The sequence below is a fragment of the Crocodylus porosus genome, unplaced genomic scaffold, assembly GCF_001723895.1.
Source record: "Crocodylus porosus isolate Cpor-Errol unplaced genomic scaffold, CroPor_comp1, whole genome shotgun sequence".
Classification (NCBI taxonomy): Eukaryota; Metazoa; Chordata; order Crocodylia; family Crocodylidae; genus Crocodylus; species Crocodylus porosus.
Genome location: NW_017728948.1, coordinates 14,679,498 through 14,697,433, shown reverse-complemented (window position 1 = coordinate 14,697,433; position 17,936 = coordinate 14,679,498). Strand labels below are relative to the sequence as shown.

General features: G+C 45.1%; 1 protein-coding gene across 2 annotated transcripts in view; it reads right to left on the bottom strand.

Moving 5' to 3' along the window:
• NAT8L (N-acetyltransferase 8 like) overlaps positions 1–17,737 on the bottom strand; it is a 48,796-nt gene extending 31,059 nt beyond the window's left edge. Inside the window, exons 1-2 of one of the 2 annotated variants that reach the window (XM_019553267.1) lie at positions 17,207–17,737; positions 16,795–16,959 (exon numbers count right to left, since the gene is read on the bottom strand). In XM_019553267.1, coding sequence (XP_019408812.1) covers positions 16,795–16,900 — 106 coding nt within the window. In that variant the 5' untranslated portion in view covers positions 16,901–16,959; positions 17,207–17,737. Of the gene's footprint in view, positions 1–16,794; positions 16,960–17,206 lie in introns of those variants that run through there. The other variant, XR_002104340.1, reaches the window with a different exon arrangement.
• Positions 17,738–17,936: the final 199 nt, after the last annotated feature.

Here is a 17,936-nt window from a genome sequence, read left to right as displayed (position 1 = left end):
CTATAACTAAAGATTTAACAAATTCTGGTACTATTAGTTACATTCATGGAGCATTTGGGGAGGGCCAGTAAACTGCACATGAATACAGAATAACTAAGTATCAGGCATATTTTTAGCAATGTAAATAATGATATAATCGAGTACCCCCTAATGTTATTGGTTAAACGGTTAGCTGATAATGGTTAACTGATAACAACTAACTGGGAAAGGCCCTCACCTGCGGCTGCCACTAGCGCTACCTGCCCAGGGGAAAGGGCTGCACGTGGTTGCACCAGGGTCTGCGGAGCCCAGGCCCAGCTGGTTGCACGCAGCAGAGAAGGGGCTGGGGCTGCACTGCCACAAGGAGGACTGGGCCCCTCACAGCTTCCCCACTGTACTAGATACCAGTCCCCACCTCCCTCCCCTGCTGCCTTCAGAGGCACTGCGTTGCTTCCCTTCCCTGCCAGATTGCCCCCTGCCCCATGCTAAATAATAACCAGTATTGCTGGTTATCAAAATGTAAACAGATAAGCATTTAACCATTCACATCCCTACTTATTTTCTCAATGGTTTGCTCTTTAACCATGCACCTTTAAGCCCCGTTAGTATTTTGATGGATTCGTACAGGGACAGGTAAAATATGGCCCACAGGCTGGATCCGGCCCTGCAAAACATTTGTATCTGGCCTGCGGCACTCCCCAACCCTTCTGCATCCCACCCAGCCCTTCTGCCCACGAGGGTGGGAGTGAGGCACCCATGTGTACACACAGCCCCAAACATACCCTACTGCACCTCACTCCCACCCTCATGGGCCCAAGGGCCCAGCCCAACCAGCACAGCTTCTGCTGCCACGGCGGCAGCCCCTGGGACTGGTGCCGCTCCCCAGTCTCCTGCTGGCTCCTGGCAGCAGGTAGGCAGGCAGCAGGGGCAGGGCTGCAGCTGGGTGGAAGTATGGAGCTGGAGCGCAGAGCCTGCACCCGGAGGGCAGCGGCAGTCCAGAGCTTGGGTGTGTGGGATGTGGGTGTGAGGAGGGTGGGCAGGGTGTGGGGACGCCTCTACACAGCCCCTATGGGAGCGCACCCCTGGAGGCTGTGGCAGCAGCAGGCAGGGGCGCTCGGGGTGCTGGCACCCAGCACGGCATGGCTCCAGTCAGCACTACACATTGCAACAAGGCTCCCTGCCACTCGCGTGCAGCCCCCGCACCTGCCGAACATGGGAGGCAAGCCCCAGGCGCTGGAGCCAGTTACCGTCCCCCAGCGGCTGTGCAGCAGGGGAGGGAAGTCCAAGGCGCTTCCCCTGTGGGGCGAGGAAGCCAGCCGGCTCCAGAGTGTGGGGCTTCCCTCCAGTGCCTGGTGAGCACAGGGGCTGAGTGTGAATGGCAGGGAGTGCTGGCGATACAGATTGCCCAATGGAGGCTGCGCACCGCGCTGCTATGTGCAACACTGGCCAGAGCTGCACTTCGCCAGGCCAGAGTGCCCTAAGCACCCCGCCTGCTGCTGCACCATGGGGTACCCACCCCCCACAAACCCACATCCTGCCCCCACAATCCACCCCAGCATACCTTATGCCCCCCACACACAGCCACACCCCTTCACAAACCCCACCACACACACCCACACCCCACCATGCACACACAATATATAAGACTAAGACTTTATTTTTCAGTTATTATGCAATCACCTGTGGATAGTGTGCAAACACAAATCATGACAAAAATATTTTTGTCATCAAATTAAAATATGTTCTAGTGTGCGTTTGACTTTTAATGTATGGTTTGGTTTTTTTTCTGGTTCTAAAATGACACCCCCCCAAAAAAAAAGAAGTATTGGGGGGGTAAGGAGAGGGACTTCTGGTGGCAAAGATCAGGGGTTAGGGGGTGGAACTTCATGTCCTAAGATGGTGACAAGGGGGCAAGGCAACAGTCAAGGGGCAGGAGTACCTGTGAAGCCTTTGACAGTTCATCACAACTCATTAAGCAGCCCTCCACCCAAAATAATTGCCCACCTCTGGATCAGTACCTGCAAATGGCAGGTGTTCCACAACTGTTTGCAATATGAAAAATTTTATATTTTAAATTACTTAAATCTTGGTAAAGACGATATATCCTGAATCTTCCCCAGAACCCCACTGGAGGAGTTACGCAGTGGTTCTCACATTAGTTTGTTCCATGTATGCGCACACACCCACACCCCACTGCCCTCTGGCCATGCTGCCATTATGAACCAAGAACGGTCCAGGATAATAAGTACTTGGACTGGATACCCTGACAAGTAATTCATATATCTGTTCATCATTCTTGCCTGGAGCAGTAATTTACATTATTCTGGGTGCATCTACATGAAGTATTCACTGCACAGGTGGCTAATTAACTGCACAGTAAAGGTCTCGGTGTCTACATGTGAGCCCTTATTAGGAAGCACAAAATGGGCGAAAAAAAAAAACAAAACTCTGCAGCCAGGTAGTTTACAAGTACTACCCTGTATTTACAAGTACTACCCTGAGGCAGAGCTTATCAGTGTGCAGCAGCGTATCTGTAGACACTGAGCCGGCTGCCTGGTGCATGAAGTGGGGTGGGGGAGCTGACTGCTGGCTAGCCCCGCTCCAAGGCATCCTCATGACCCAGCAGCCACTTTGCAGCACACTGAGCCCAGTTGGAGCAGGCCCAGGCTGGAAGACTGACCCCTTGGACTCCTGCCCACCAGGACTGCTCCAACCCAGTTCAATGTGCTGCAGTCTGGCATACATATCACCAACAGGCCCAGGAGCTTCCTGGGAGCAATAAACTGCAGAGCAATAAGCTCCACAGTTTATTCATGTGCCCTCTTACTCTCTTCTTGGTTCCGACCGTAATTCTCAGAGAACTACCAGACTGGATCAGGTCATTGATCCACATAACTCAAATGCTTTACTGAAAGGTATAAGAGGCTGGCTGCTACGCGAGCAAACTGGTTTCCTAAGCCATTTATTAGCAGCTGATTTATGCTTGGAAGAATGCAGGTTTTAATTCCTTCTAGACCTCTTGGTTTTGCATTACAGACATGTTTGGTTTTGCGGCATGAGGAATTGTTCACTTTTTCAGAATGGCAGCAGTTGCATCTCTGGATGCTTTTGTTCCCTATATAAAAGTTTTGAGAAGCACCCTCAAGTAAGTCTAAGGTGGGGAAGGTATTATTTATGGCATTAATAAGAGGATGAAATTAAAGGGAAATGTATTTTTCAGGAAACTTCCATAATGGAGAGAAGCCTATGGAGCCTAAGGAAATGTTGGAAGGAAAGACCATCATTATGGAAATCTAAGAACTAGACCAAAGAAACTTGCTGGAAAATACCACAAGAAAGCTTAACAGATTCTAGAATTGAGACATGCAAGTGACCCATAGCATAAAGTGGGACATATTTGCAGTGTATAATCAGGAAGTTATTAGTCGGAGGAAAGAACAGGTAGAAGATCAGTCAGAACATGAATATTGATTTATCCTGAAGTCACTACCAATACAGTAGTTATTGTTCTGATTCTACATGAGATTTATTGGTGATCCAATTACTGGCAGACTATTGTAATGTAACAAAGCTATAATCAACACCACAGCTGCCAGTGCTTAGCAAAAAAGCCTATGATTGCACATACAAGGCACAACTACATATGCAATTAATGCTCACTGAAGTGCCCCCAAGTGTATGTCTACACACATGCCCTTGTCAGGAGCAAATCTGCTCCCAACGAGAGCAGTTCAGTCCAAGGGTGTTCCTGCCCCCCTGCAGGAGCCACACTCCCCTGGGTGCCAGCTCCAGACTGGCAAGGGGCACTGGAGTGAGGCCTGGGCTCTGGTGGGGTGGGGGAAAGGAGGCATTGTCTGGGAGTGGGGGACAGCTCTCAGCCGTGTGGAGCTCAGGACTGCACCCAGCTTGGGGCGATGCCCGGGGGAAACACAGGGGGAGGCAGCACTGGGGACTGGTGCTCCTCCCCTCTTACAATTCCCTCCCCACCCCCCACCCTCAGGTCTGCAGTCCTGCTTCCCCCTCATGTCTCTCTCCCTCGCCCGCCAGGCCCCTGGCACTGCTTCCCCCCACTCCCCGTCCCGGCACTGTTTCCCTCCCACATCTCCCCCCCCAGTCCCAGTGTTGTTTACCCCATCTGTGCCTAGGGGGAGCCAGGAGCCGAGCACTCTCCTGATGGACCTTCCCACTTCATTTCGTAGGGCTTAAAAAAACCACACACAAGAACAACTTCACACTGTCTGCTAGCTACAGAACCAGATAACCCTCTATGTTCTCCTCAGCATAAGACCAGGGTTACGCTTGGCAATGCATCACAAAATATGCACCTAGTATGATTTTTAAAAAGGTCTCCAACACCGCAACACAAAAAAATGTGTGTTGGAGGATAACCACAAAGAGCAGGTAGCATTTCATACAGTGGTTGTTTTTTCCAAAAGTAACAGTGGCTGTAGACACATAAACCTTACAACTGCTTTAAAGGGGAAGGGAAGGTGCCACTCAAGGGCACCATCAGCTGTTACATCAACTGTTAGATCTGCATGATCCTGTAGCAACACTTCTTTTTCTTTCCTTGCTTGTCCCATCTAAACAGGGTGATGTTCCGGATCCTGATTCTCCACCGGCTTCCCTCGTGCATATTTTCTTCTTTCAGCTCCTTCTCTCTCAGGTCCTTCTCCACTATCTCTCCCCATCTCATCTTCAGTCTTCTTCCCCTTCTCCCTGGTAGCGCCATTCCAGTAACTTCCCTTCCCATGTACTCTTCCTGACTCCTTTGAACATGTCCATACCATGCCAGTCATCTCATTTTTACTTTCCTCCACTACTTTCACCAGCCCTCTGGTGCAAGTATTCCTCACTTTATCCATCATCATCACTCCACATATTCATCAAAGCGTTCTTACACCCATTGCATTCAGTTTCCTTTCTTGAGTTTTCTTCAGGGGCCATGTCTCCACTCCGCACAACAGGGCTGGACGTACATCTTTTAGACTTTCCTCTTTAGCTTCACTGATACTGTCCCGTCACTCTTCATCTAACTCTGCATTCTGCTGAAAGGCTGACACTCGATACTTGAACTTGTCAATTTTGCAAACATGTTTCTCTTCCATTATCACATTTCCAACATCAGGTACCTCAGATAAGTCGCAGTGCTTAAATTCCATTTTGGATCAACTTATCTTCATTTCTCTTCCTTCTAGCAAAGCTCTCCATTGGTCCGATCCAGCCTGCACTTCCTCTCAACTCTCAGCACAAATGATCACGTCATCCGCAAACACCACATTCCAGGGTGGCCTTCTCCTCATTTGTTCAGTAAGCACATCCATCATGCCTGCAAACAGGAACGGGCTCAAAGCTGACCCCTGATGTATGCCCACCTTCACCTCAAAACTCTTTGTCTCTCCTGAACTGCTCCTTACTTTCGATGTACATTTCTAATACACGTCCTTGATGGTTCTGAGAGATTTCTTTGGCACCTCCTTTACTCTTAAACACTCCCATATTTCCCCCCTGGGCACATGATCGTACGCTTTCTCCAAATCGATAAAAATGAAATGGGTATCTTTACAACCTTCCCTGTATTCCTCTATCATCTGTTTTACTGCAAAGACCAGATCCCTGGCACTTTTCCCCAGCATGAACCTGTATTGGCCTTCTCCAATAACCACCTCAATCCTTAACCACTGATTCGCCATCACTACTTCCCACACTTTCAAAGTGTGATCCTGGAGCAATACAAGTGAACTAAATTACTGCAGCTTTAACCCAGAATGAAACAAAGTCAAAGTTGAAATGGTGTTGGTATGTGTGGATTACTACTGTAGCTGTAACATTACTTCATGACACCTTATACCAGTATCCTTTGATACCGATACAGTTGTTTCAACTGTCTATACCCAGTATCATCTGTTGAAGTCACTGCTGGGACTGAAGAAACTGCTGGGTGTCTAACACTTTTGTAATTCAGACCACTTATTTTGGCAGCTTTCTGGCTTCCTATATTAAATAGTATTGGTTCAACCACCTGCAACAGTGGCACAAAGCCTCAGGCTGCAACACCTGCTGCAATGCCTGCTGCTTGAAGGCACACGTTCAATGGAAGACATCACAAAGTACAATAAATGAGCACAAGTCTAGGTAATAAAATGGTCAAGTGTGGTATGGAGACACTGAGAAGAAGATATTAAACAGTCACTGGATAAAATGGATATGATCCCGAGAGCAGTGATCAGAATCCAGGATGACCCCTCCATATGGCTACAGACTTGTGCTCTCCCTTGAGCTGTCTTCCTGGCCCTTTCAGTCTCATATTCCCTTCTATACAGTGGCCCAACTTCAACCTAATGGCAAAGGGTGTCTCTCTCCTCTCCTACAACACACACAGTTTAGCTCGGGGTGGCCAACCTGCAGCCTGCATGCCAGAAAGGGACAGGAGGGAGAGGAAGGCAGAACAGAAGCAGATAGGACAGGGAGCAAAACAGCAGAGCAGTGAGTCAGGCAAGGACCCGTAGCCTGGTACTTCAGACACTGTGCTGGAAGGCTGGGAGAGATTTGTAATGGCTCCCTTGCCAGGCTGAACAGGATGGAGTAAACTCTGCTCAGATCTCTGTATGAAAAGCTGCAAAAACCCAATTGCAGGAAAGGATTCCAAGCTCTGGATCCTTGGTGGGTGAAAATGTCTGCCACAGCCCCAATTCAGACAGCCACGGTCCAGAGAAGAAGAGAAGTTTACACCTCCCCTGTGCTCAGTGTTTCTCCATGGCTAGTTCCAGGTGGCTTTTTGCTTTGTTCTTCAGAGGCTTTGGAAACTGCTCCAGGGGCCAGGCACCTAGAAGTCAGGTGCTGCAGCATCCAACTTGTGGGTGCTTAAGTACTTCAATGGATGCAACTGCCCTTGGTGCCTATTTGCATCTTTAGAAACCTAAATACTTTTGAAAATCTAGCTCTTAGGGGGAATAATTTTTCCCCAAGCCTAACTAGGAGCCCAAATCTATATTCCCAAATCCAGCAATCTGTCTCAACAAAAGTGCTCAGTACTTTTGAAACCTTTGCCAGATATACAGCTGCCCAAGTCTGACTATTTTTGAAAATCTTAGCCCAGGAGCCTAAACCTGAGACAACAGTTTTTCTTAAAAGATCTTACCACTAGGATAGCAGGTGAGAAGAGGAAAGCAGTGCTGAAAGAAAGTACTAATTAGTCAACTTCATGCTTGTGGCAATATGTCCATATCCCCATTCCAGGACATTTAACAATATGCTCTGGACAAAGCCGAAACATCAAAAAATTCTTAGGAAAAAAAAAATGGTTTCAATTACTCTAAGCCCAATAAAAACAAATATGGGGAAAAATGAAGAAAAATGCCATTTTCACATTAAGGCAGGCTAGGTTCTTTAGGTAGATGTGATATCTCTTATTAGATCAAATAAGTAGTTGGAAAAAAATTCTCAATTGGTCTAATAAAAGATATCACATCTACCCAAAGAACCTTGCCTGCCCATGTCCTTAGATTAACACAGCTACAACCAAAAACCCATTTTCATGTTAATGTCCGTAAGTCTATTGAGTTTGGATGTTTTGCCAGATTCATTATGCTGATGTCTAATTTATAGCACTTGTCACCTCCGGTGTTGCAAATTAATGATATACATGTACATGCTGGGGGTATTTAAAACTTTGGAATACCAATGTATATGGCTCATCATCACTTCAAAAACATCACATCCAACCCGTCCCACTACTAATTTATCCAAGAAGCTCATCTACTGTTGCATCTATCTACTGTTATAAAAGATGAGAATACAGTTACATGGTTACAATATATTCAATTATCTCCCTATAGCCATAGATGTTTATATTTGTACGTATATGGATAGATGGAGATGTAAAGACTATAAGTGTTTTAATTCAGATTTTCTAATGACACTGAAAAATAGGTGATATTACCTTTATAATATGCTTTCTAGTGTATCTATTTAATCTAATTGATCTATTTTTGACATAGAAAGTCATCCAAGCTCGTGAATCATAAAGGGAGATCTACTTTTGGCTTATGGATGCACATATCCAAGAGAAGGGGTTTACGTACTTTAATACTCAGTCTGCAGTTAAAAATGGAATAGGCAAGCTTAAGAATACAGCTCATTCATGTTTGCCCAGCTTGCATGTACTCATTCATGTTTGCCCAGCTTGCATGTTCCTGAAGACCACCAATATTCCTACTGGCTTTACTGCCTATCAGACAACTTTAAATTTTACTGTGTTTCAATCCCTATGTCAGAGTTTATTTCTGAACACCAAGAGGGCAGCCAAAGTTTTAGGTGTGATGACTATGGCAGTTATCCTCTAATACATCAGAACATTTTATATCATAATTTAAAAAAAAAAACCAAAAAAAAAAAAACCCTGCAACCAATTTTCAATGTGGGCAAAACACATTTGTACCTTATCTCATTCCAGGAAATAGTGGAACAATTTTGGCTGAAATCTGTCAAACAAATTAACCAGGCTAGGCCAGACAAAATGTTGGGGCTCATATTTCTCTAAGTATGGGAGAGTTATCAGCAACTAAACGGGAAGTGTCGAGCATCTCCAACTACTAATGTCACTACTTCCATCTCCTGTGACAGGCAAATATTGTCAGTGCATCAAAATATTTCAAAGGATTTAAATCCCCAATACAAAAGGACTCACATACTGAAATACAGCGTATCCACTATGGAACCTGATCCTTCAAAGCCTTCTCCCTCCAAGCAGCTCCAGTTAATTCAACAGGGATACCTGCACGTGCAAATGTTTCCAGGATAGGGCCCTTCATTTGGAATGAAAGGACCCAGCTCTGAACTCCCAGAGATCAGAAAGAAAGCCCTGATCCACAAAGGCACTAGTGTGCCATGATGCTTTGTAGCCTTGAGTTGGACTCCTGAGCAACCTGTACAATGCACAGAGAGAGTTAGGGACCTACGAGTAGGACTGAGGACAATGAGTGGGGTAGCCAACAGGAAGTGCTGGAGGCATTTGTCATCCACCCACTTTCCTCCAGGTTTGGATGCCTTATTCACAGTTACCAGGAAACTCCTTCCTTGACTCAAGATTCCCAGCTTGAAACTGTCTGCTGGAGTTACAGGGGTAAGTCTTCCTTTCAGATCTACAGGTAATCCTATGAGAGGGATCCAATGATCCCATTGGCTATAACCCAAAAGCGAAACCCAGCCCACGTTCATCTGACCGAAGGTCCTCTAGATTTACCTCGATGTAGCTAAACATCTGCGACTGAATAGTGAAACCAGTTTAACTGAACTGAGTTAGCCAGTATAAACTCCTGCATCAAAATAGTACCTTATTGTAGTTTAGATTAAACGTCTTCCGCTTTAATTTAAATTAATCTAAAATAAGCTTTGTTTAACTGAAAGAGTTTGTTCGCATCTGTAACTAAAATCTGTTTAAAATATGCCTTGTTACATTAGGGGAAACTGCGTGTGAAGAAAGGCCCCAAGTATCCAAAATAAACTTCAGATTAAACCCATTTAATCCAGTATTCAAATACAGAGAGAAAGAAAGTCTAAATCTACTCATCTTAAAACCGACCATTTTATATCAGTTGTGATTACTTCTTTTTCCACAGTTTTTTTGCAGTTTAAGATCTCAATCCCTGAAGACTCTTTCAGTCTAATACACGAGCCACTGCAAAAATGCACAAAACAACACTGTGACAGAAGCTTAGAGAGACACTGTATAATTGATTAGGCAACAAAACTGTTGTACCATAAAAGTAGTGCACAGCTGGAGGGGTTTTTGTACATATCTTAGCTACAGTAAGAAATACAAGAGACAGGGCTACATTGCAAATTAGTTTCTTACCACTACAACACCTGATTTAAAAAGAATTTACACCACAGGCCCTGCATGTCCCAACACGAGATTGAGAACATTTCTAACAACAATGCAAATAACCTCTCCTTTTATCTACTCAGGAATGCAAGGTTAATCAATACTTAAAATTCAGCTCATTAATATTCCCTGAAAGGCAATAAAGATTAATTTCTTTAATCCAGTTGTGTCCAAGTTGCTCACAATTAACAATGAACACTTATCTAATAGTTTCCACAATTCATCATTTTTAGTTAATGATAGAATTTGCATGTTATGCCCATTTCAAAAGTGACATGCTCTTCTCTTCACATTTTTATTGGAAATGCCATATTACTCAGAGTATATATGGGTGTTTTAAAAAGTTGTTTGCATGCACTAAGGCACCACTCCAGCAAAGTACTTAAATGTGTAAAGTCTGACACTCAACCAGGGCGCTGTGGTGGCCTTGAGATGTCAGGGTACCTTGAGATTCTTTCAAAGGTGACCCAGGGTGCTACATACCCTGTGTGCAAACATGATTCACAAGATAAACCCAGAGATTTCACATAGGAATCCATAATGTTAAAACCACTGTCACCGATTGTGGTCTTTCGGAGCTCTCTGAAACAGAAAAAAAATGTTCTAATATTTTTCTGTAGTTAAAAAACAAGTGAAAACTAAGAGCTAAACCTAAAACAGTTGAGAACCACCGATGTAAGTAAACCCATTATGGTCAAAGTCAGATTTCAAGTCAACCAGACTGCTTATGCACTTCTGGTTAAGTGTGCATGTAGAACCTGATGGATCTTTGGCTTAAAGTGGTGGGAGCAGGAGAAAGAACTGAGAAAAAAAAACCTGGGAGTGCTGCCAAATCTGCTTCTGCAAAATCTAAATCCTGAAAAAAAGTATTACCTGTTTATCCATAATCCACCCCTAGGTATGCGAAGCTTCACAGAAAATTTAAACCTATGATGAAGATAATTTTGAAACTAATGTTGCAGAGAGAAAGTCATTCTATCAAATAATGTAAAAAGGAAAATAACAAGCCAGTCACACACAGGTCACCAACACATGCTGAGAATGCAATGTATTGACAACAAACGTCATGAAGCAGCAACAAAAATGCCTTGCTAAGTTTCCTTACTGTAGTTGCGAGTTCAGGGCAACCTATGTTCATCACCCAAATCCCACAGGGAACTACATCCCATCTTGTCGGTGCCCATAGAAGTGGTCTATAGATTGTAAACTGTGTAATCTGATGTCAGAACAACATATGAATCATTGTTAACAGTTTTGCTACCATAACTATAATGGGGATGAACGTTTTTAAGGGCAGAGAGAAATATTGCTCATCTGTAGCAACTGTTTAGTCTATCCTCTCCTTTTATGCAGTCAGTGAAGCAAAACTGAGCTACCTAACCCTGTTTTATTGAGGATAAGCTGACCCGGTTTACCTTCCATCTACCATGAAATACAGCAGACAGATGAAAGTCATAGGGAATTCTACTAGACTGGAAGGCTCTTCTTTTACAAGAGTAGAACTATTCATCTGCCCATGATCACAGCTTTGCACTGAAAGTTTTTGCCATATATTGCAAGCATATGCCAAATATGCAAAGTCTGTACATTTCATCATGCAAGAGGGCCATTACTGCAGAAGCGTGGGTGCCACTGCACTACAAACAATAAACGAATTCTCTTCCCAAAGTCAAGATCAAAATGGGAGCGTAATCAGCATTGATTCTAGACCCATGATTCTCAGCCAGAGTGCCTTGACATCCTTTCAAGGGTGCCAAGCAAAATTAGCACTGTTAGGTGTGCAAACATGATTCACAACATAAACCAAGAGGCTGGATCCAGATGGTCATGCATGTGTGGCTCGTGGTGCTGAAAACATCTTTGCGGTGCCACAAATTACAAGCGTTGCATGTTAATCAGTGTGCGGTGGTGTTGATTTGCAGCACTGAGGCAAAATTTGCTACTGGAATTTCCCGGAAGCAAAAAACAAAAAACCTGAAATACAAGCAGTGCAAACCATGCCAAAGTGGTGTGCACTGAGACAAATGCAGAGCCCCTGCACTGAGGTACCCTGTGCCCCAGCCAACCTCCCCCCAGCTGGCTGGGGCACAGAGTGCCTCCAAACAGGGGAGTGGGCTGCCTGCTCCCATCTCCTTATGCCTCAGTGCAGGGGCTCCACTGTGCAGCCCCGGAAGCTGCAGAGCAGCTGGCTGGGCACAATATGCCAGGGCCACCTGCTCCCCCATGTCAAGGCACACTGTGCCCAAGCCAGCCAGGGAACAGCTGGCTGGGGTGCAGAGTGCCTCAGTATGGGGGCTCTACAGCTCATGGAGACAGGGGACCAGGCAGCCCTGGCCTGCCTGCTCCTCCATCTGCACGTGTCACTCCCCAGATGGCCGGGGCACAGGGTTCCTCAGTGCAGAGGCTGCTTGCCAGCTAACCTCAAGCTGAGGCACTGTGTGCCCTAGCGAGCCTTCTCCCCCCATCCCACCAGCAGCACACTAAGCAGTGGAGCCCCCACGCTGAGACACGTGGAGACGAGGGAGTAGGGAGCCCTGGGCTGGCTGCTCCTGTCTCGAGGCGCACTGCACCCCAGCCAGCCCCTCCACAGCTGCCTGGGGCACAGTGTGCATCAGTGCAGGGGCTAGTCAGCAGTAAGATGCATTGCCCTGCTGTTCCATGTGCTGCAGGGGGGTGCTGACTAGGGCACAGGGCTGGCAGAAGTGATCTTTTAGTAGAGCAACTAGATATTTGCCAAAAATAGGGCTACTAAAAGATATCACTTCTGCCAGCCCTTTGCCCCAGTCAGCACCCCCCTGCAGCACATGGAGCAGCAGGACAATGCATGTTACTGGAAAGCACACAGGCAGGGGCGGGCACTGCGGCACAAAATAGTGGCAAAAAATATCTGGCGTGCTGCAAAGGCATGCCCCTGCTCGTGTGGACTTGGCCACAGATTTCAAATAGGAATCCACAGCGCTAAAACATGCTCCCTTGCTGTGATCTTTCTGAGTTCTTGGCAACAGAATTGCTCTAGTATTACTCTGTAGTCGCAAGATGAGTGAAAACAATGAGCTAGCATTTTCCAAGGGCTGCCTCGAGCCTGTTGAGGGATGCCTTGAGTCTAAAAAGTTGAGAACCACTGTTCTAGACCAGAGGTTTCCAACCCCTGGGCCGTGAAGGGTTGGTTGCCGGTCTGCAGGAGGGTTGGCTGCTGGACCGGAAGTCTGGAAATGACCAGCATACTGCAGACTGGCAGCCAATCCTTTTTTAATACCGAGTACAAGGAAGGGTTGGCTGCCTGCCTACAGCATGCCAGTCGCTGCTGGTCCGCAGTCACTTTCAGTCCGCGATTTGCCAGTGTGCAGCGTAAAAAGTTTGGGACCCTCTGTTCTAGACCTTAAGATTTGCCATCCACCCCATTTTGCATGCATCACTGCAAGTAAAAATGAGCAAGCATTCTTAATCCCCCACAGAAATACCATTTCCTCTATATCTCGCCCCCCAAAATGTCAGGCACTTAAATACAGATTTTCCAAGGCCATCTAAGGGCACATCTGCATGAGATGTTTACTGTGCAGCAGACTAATTAGCTGTGCAGTAAACTTCTTGTTTTCTACATGTGCACCCGTATTAGGCTGGAGTTAACTAATTCACTCTGCAGCAACACAGCACTTGTAAATACAAGGACTATCCTGCTGCAGAGTGAAAAACTCCTCAGCAGTAAATGTATAGACATTGCCCCGGCTGGCTGGGGCACGAGGGTGCTTCAGTGTGGGGGCTGCCCGATGCCTAGCCCTGCACTGAAGGACCCTCAGGCAGCCAGCCCCTCCACAGCACACTGAGCCAGGGAGAGCAGCCCCCCTGCCTGATGGGGCTGCTCAGACTCAGCTCAACGTGCTGCGATCCTGGGCACGTGCAAATGATCTTCCCAGAGCAATAAACTCCAGTGCAAAAAGCACACCAGGGTTTATTACAGTACATTAATATCCACGTGTAGACAAGCCCTAAGGGCCTGTTCCAACTCCCATTAAATTCAATAGGAATTAACCACCCTACTCCTTTTGAGACTCCCAGTCTTAATGCTTATCTGCACTGATATTTTAGTGTGGAGGTCTAGGCATTTCATTTTTGTTTCTCCCCAAAATGTTACAATGACACTATGTCCTCCAGACCTGCTGAGAAAGTGGTAAGAGATTGATGATGAAGTAGGAATATTTTTGTGGGAATTTAAAGGCATGTAAACCCAACTTTAAACTGAATAATTCATTACAATCTTAGCTGCAAATACTTCTGGTGGATAACACTGATGACCTTGGGAAATTTATGAGAAATCACACATCTTTTTATAAAAAGCAGCATGCTAATTATCTACATACTTCTTTATAAACCTCACAAAATCCATATGAATTTTCATTTCTACGTAGGAGAACTTTTACAATCTTTGCAATCTCCTATGCCTGATGAAGGGTGCCTGTGCCCAAAAACTTGCAAATAAAAGACATTTTTTGGCAAATATCTAGTTACTCTACTAAAAGATATCACTTCTGCCACGAGTTTTGATTCTGTATACAGAATCCTACTGTTGCCTGTTCACGCTGTACATATTGTAGCAATAACCAGCAACTGAGAGAACCAGAATATTCCGTTTGACAGCACTGATATCATCTTCTTGTGTTCCAGTTATACATCATCAGGAATACAGCATGTGTGTGTGCTTGGAAATTACCATATAGCCATAATGTCTGCGTGTTGGACAAACTGACCCATTTGTTTTGGTACATTGCAGACATCCACCAAGGCTTTACATCTCAAAAAGCTTACCAGATTCCAGCTCTTTTTGAGAAGGTAAGTGCTTTGTTTTGACAATCCATATTGCAAAGAAGGAATCTGAAACTGAAAGCTGCATGGATTTAGGAGAGGAGTGAATTCAACCTTGTTCAGCTCTGAAGCTGAGAAGTGAATTCAGCTCTCATGCCAATAGAAGCAAGGTAGCTCTAAGCTCTGGTTCCAGACTGAAGAGGTAAGGAAGTCTAGAAGGCTCCTGCACCGTACGATGAAGCTTACACGAACTGCCATTACCAAAGACCCTCAGTCTTGTGACCTGCAGTCTTGGTCTGTGCTCTCCTCAGCACAGACTGCGACTTGTGCCAAGCTGCCTAATATTTCTGCTATGTGAAGAAACCTTTAACAAGCACCGTTGATACAACAAATCTGACGTACCTGAACCCTAGCTACCCTTTATTAAATTCTGATCAACTGACTGAACCACTCGGGAAGTCCACTGGCTTATTCCAAAATTGGATTTGGCCTGGTATGTCACCAAATAAAAGCAGAGCATAATGCTGCAAGTCAGACCTCTCTCAGTCATAGTGTCAATGCAACGGAATTGGATTATGTTTCCCTTACTGACCTAAAGCAGCTTACTAAAATTTCTTATGTTCATTTGAATGCATTTCTGTAGATATGAATGCTATAAATATGTTTATTTTAATCTATAATTTGAGTTTCTACCACATAATTCATGAGCACTGATGGAAGTTATAAACACTTGTCAAATCACATTATACCCTTCACGCTGGAAGAGTTATAGATTATTTTTCACAAAAACTGCACAAGATCCTATACTAGTTCCTTTCCTTTATAACTACAAGTATAGTTTAATAAAACATTTCAGTAAGAGCCCTCTTATTTTAAAGGCAGTAATTATAATGAAGTTCAATTTTTTAATGATACACACTACGCCAAATCCCCCCATGTCTAAAATGCTAAAGATATTGAGCTTTCCTGTTCAAATCGGACACTGTAAAATTAAGCATAACATCCATGTAAACCATATGCTGTCTTTGGATGGGAAAGATTTTAATTGCTTTAAGATATCTTGGTTCTTCAAGTAGAGGATGAATAGAATTGCAAGAGAATTTAAGAATGTAAGTTGGAAACAAATAAAGGAAGTGTGCTTGGTTGTTGTACTATATGTTATTTGTCTAAAAATGTCCAGTAGCATTAGAGAGGGCTACAGTAGCAATAACTACTTTGATTTAGAAAGCACTAATAATCAGTGAGAATTATGGAGCTATTATTAACCTTCCTCTCCTAGTAGCCTTTATTATTATTGATTTCAGGTGCCACCCAAACATCGCCATATATCGGTTCCTGCCAGAGCTGTACAACAGACATTGACAAAATCCTTTTGACAGGTTTTCCTTTTTTCTTTGACAAGTTCCTGTGGCAGCCCACTTTCAGTGAGTGTTTCAGATATGTTTGCAGCAAGATTACATAACAAATAAAATAACAAATATGCAAAAGTTACAAATATTTACACACACCTACATATAAATGCATACAGACAATATCCCCTTACCCACCTGGTTTGTGCATCTTCAGACACTTGCTTTATTGGAAGTTCTTCTTGAACGAAACATGAAGATGTGCAGACCAACTAAAATGTCTGGTTCCCCAAACCCAACACTGTGGTATGCAAATGGGTTCCTCTATATGTTTTTGTTAAAATTCCTTCCGTCTCCCCCTCCCCCCCTCCCCTCAGCCTGAATGCTGCTGTCAACTGTGGGATGCATGGACAACTTGCAAAGAGCCTGATATAAGGGATGCACATAACTGGCATGAAATAGCACAGACTGCAGCAACCACTAAGATGAATGTGCAGCCCAAGCAGATGACAAGTGTCGGGATACACCGACTCCCCACGATCCCAGCTACTGAATAAAGCTGTTGCAACTGAGAGTCCTGTATTCTGGGGCCTGTAGTCTCCATGGGCTGTATACCCCTCTTAAAGATTAGGATTGCTCTTTTAATCATACATTACCTTCAGGCTGCATTCTAGCCACTTCAGATTTTTCAGTGTTGCTGACATGAGAAAAGATATTAAACTGCCATTTTTTTCATGAGCAGAATTTGGTGAATGTTCCCTCCGTGGAATTAATACTCACCTGGTGGTTTCATGTAATATTGCTCAATATCAGACATGTCCGTATGCAGCGCACAATCGAGATAGTTGAGGATAACTTTTCTACTGAAGTAGTACCTCATACCCATTAGAAAGATGGGCAAACAGCAGGTCAGCAGCAAGGACTTGGTCACAACAAAGCATATTACTATGGAGATAAGGAAGAGAAATAAACGATACCTGTCAGAAAAGAGAATTTAGTGTTGATTTCGGAACACAAACCCATTAAAAAAAATCATCACAGACAAAAGCATATTTGTATTACATCAACAAGAGCTCAAATCTGCATTTTCAAGATAAACACAGTTCACATCATTTAGTAACACATCATTAAAACTAGACCACTCATAAGAAATAAGCTGCATTATGATTCCCACCCCCCCATCTTAAATTACCTAGACATTTCAACTTGAAGGTTAGCTCGTTTGATGAAGAACTCCTCAGATTTAACCTGCTCCAATTCTACAGTCCTGCAAGTGTCATCACGTCACAAGAACACCAAAGAAAGATGATCTCTGGATTAAGGTTTGCAACCGCAGCTCAAAGCAAGATCTGACTGCATCGCCAGTCCCTGCAGATAAATCCGGGCACCAAAACCGTGGTATCCAACTATGGCTTTCCATCAAGACAGTATCAGAAGGGATACAGCTTTGTGGCTAAGCAAGATGCCCAGCACAAGCAAAGCAACAGAAAGGTGCTCGTTAATAAAGCATCATCATTTTGGGCCGGGGGAGATGTGGTTGCAGGTGATCCGTAAGGGACAGCAACTGCTCAGCTTTACCCTGGTCTGCCTCAGGACCAAGAAGCTGCATAATGCAGGGCACTTGGGTGCTAGAAAACCAGGCAGCGCCGAGATGGCCGCTTTAGCCAGCCCTCAGCGAGGATGCTTCAGCGCCAGATCAATGGCCTTTGCGGCAGGCGGCAACAGCATCCGAGCAGCAAGTTACCTGCCAGCCTCTGTCCCACCCGCACAAAGGCCCTTAGCTCTCCCCAGCCCACGAGGCGGAGGAAGGAGCCGCCCCGCCACCCGGGCCAGGGGCAGGTTTCCCAGGACCCGGCGCCCGCCGGAGGGCTCGGCCCTGCGGGCAGGGCAGGACTGCAGCGCGCCCCGGCCGGACGCTGCGC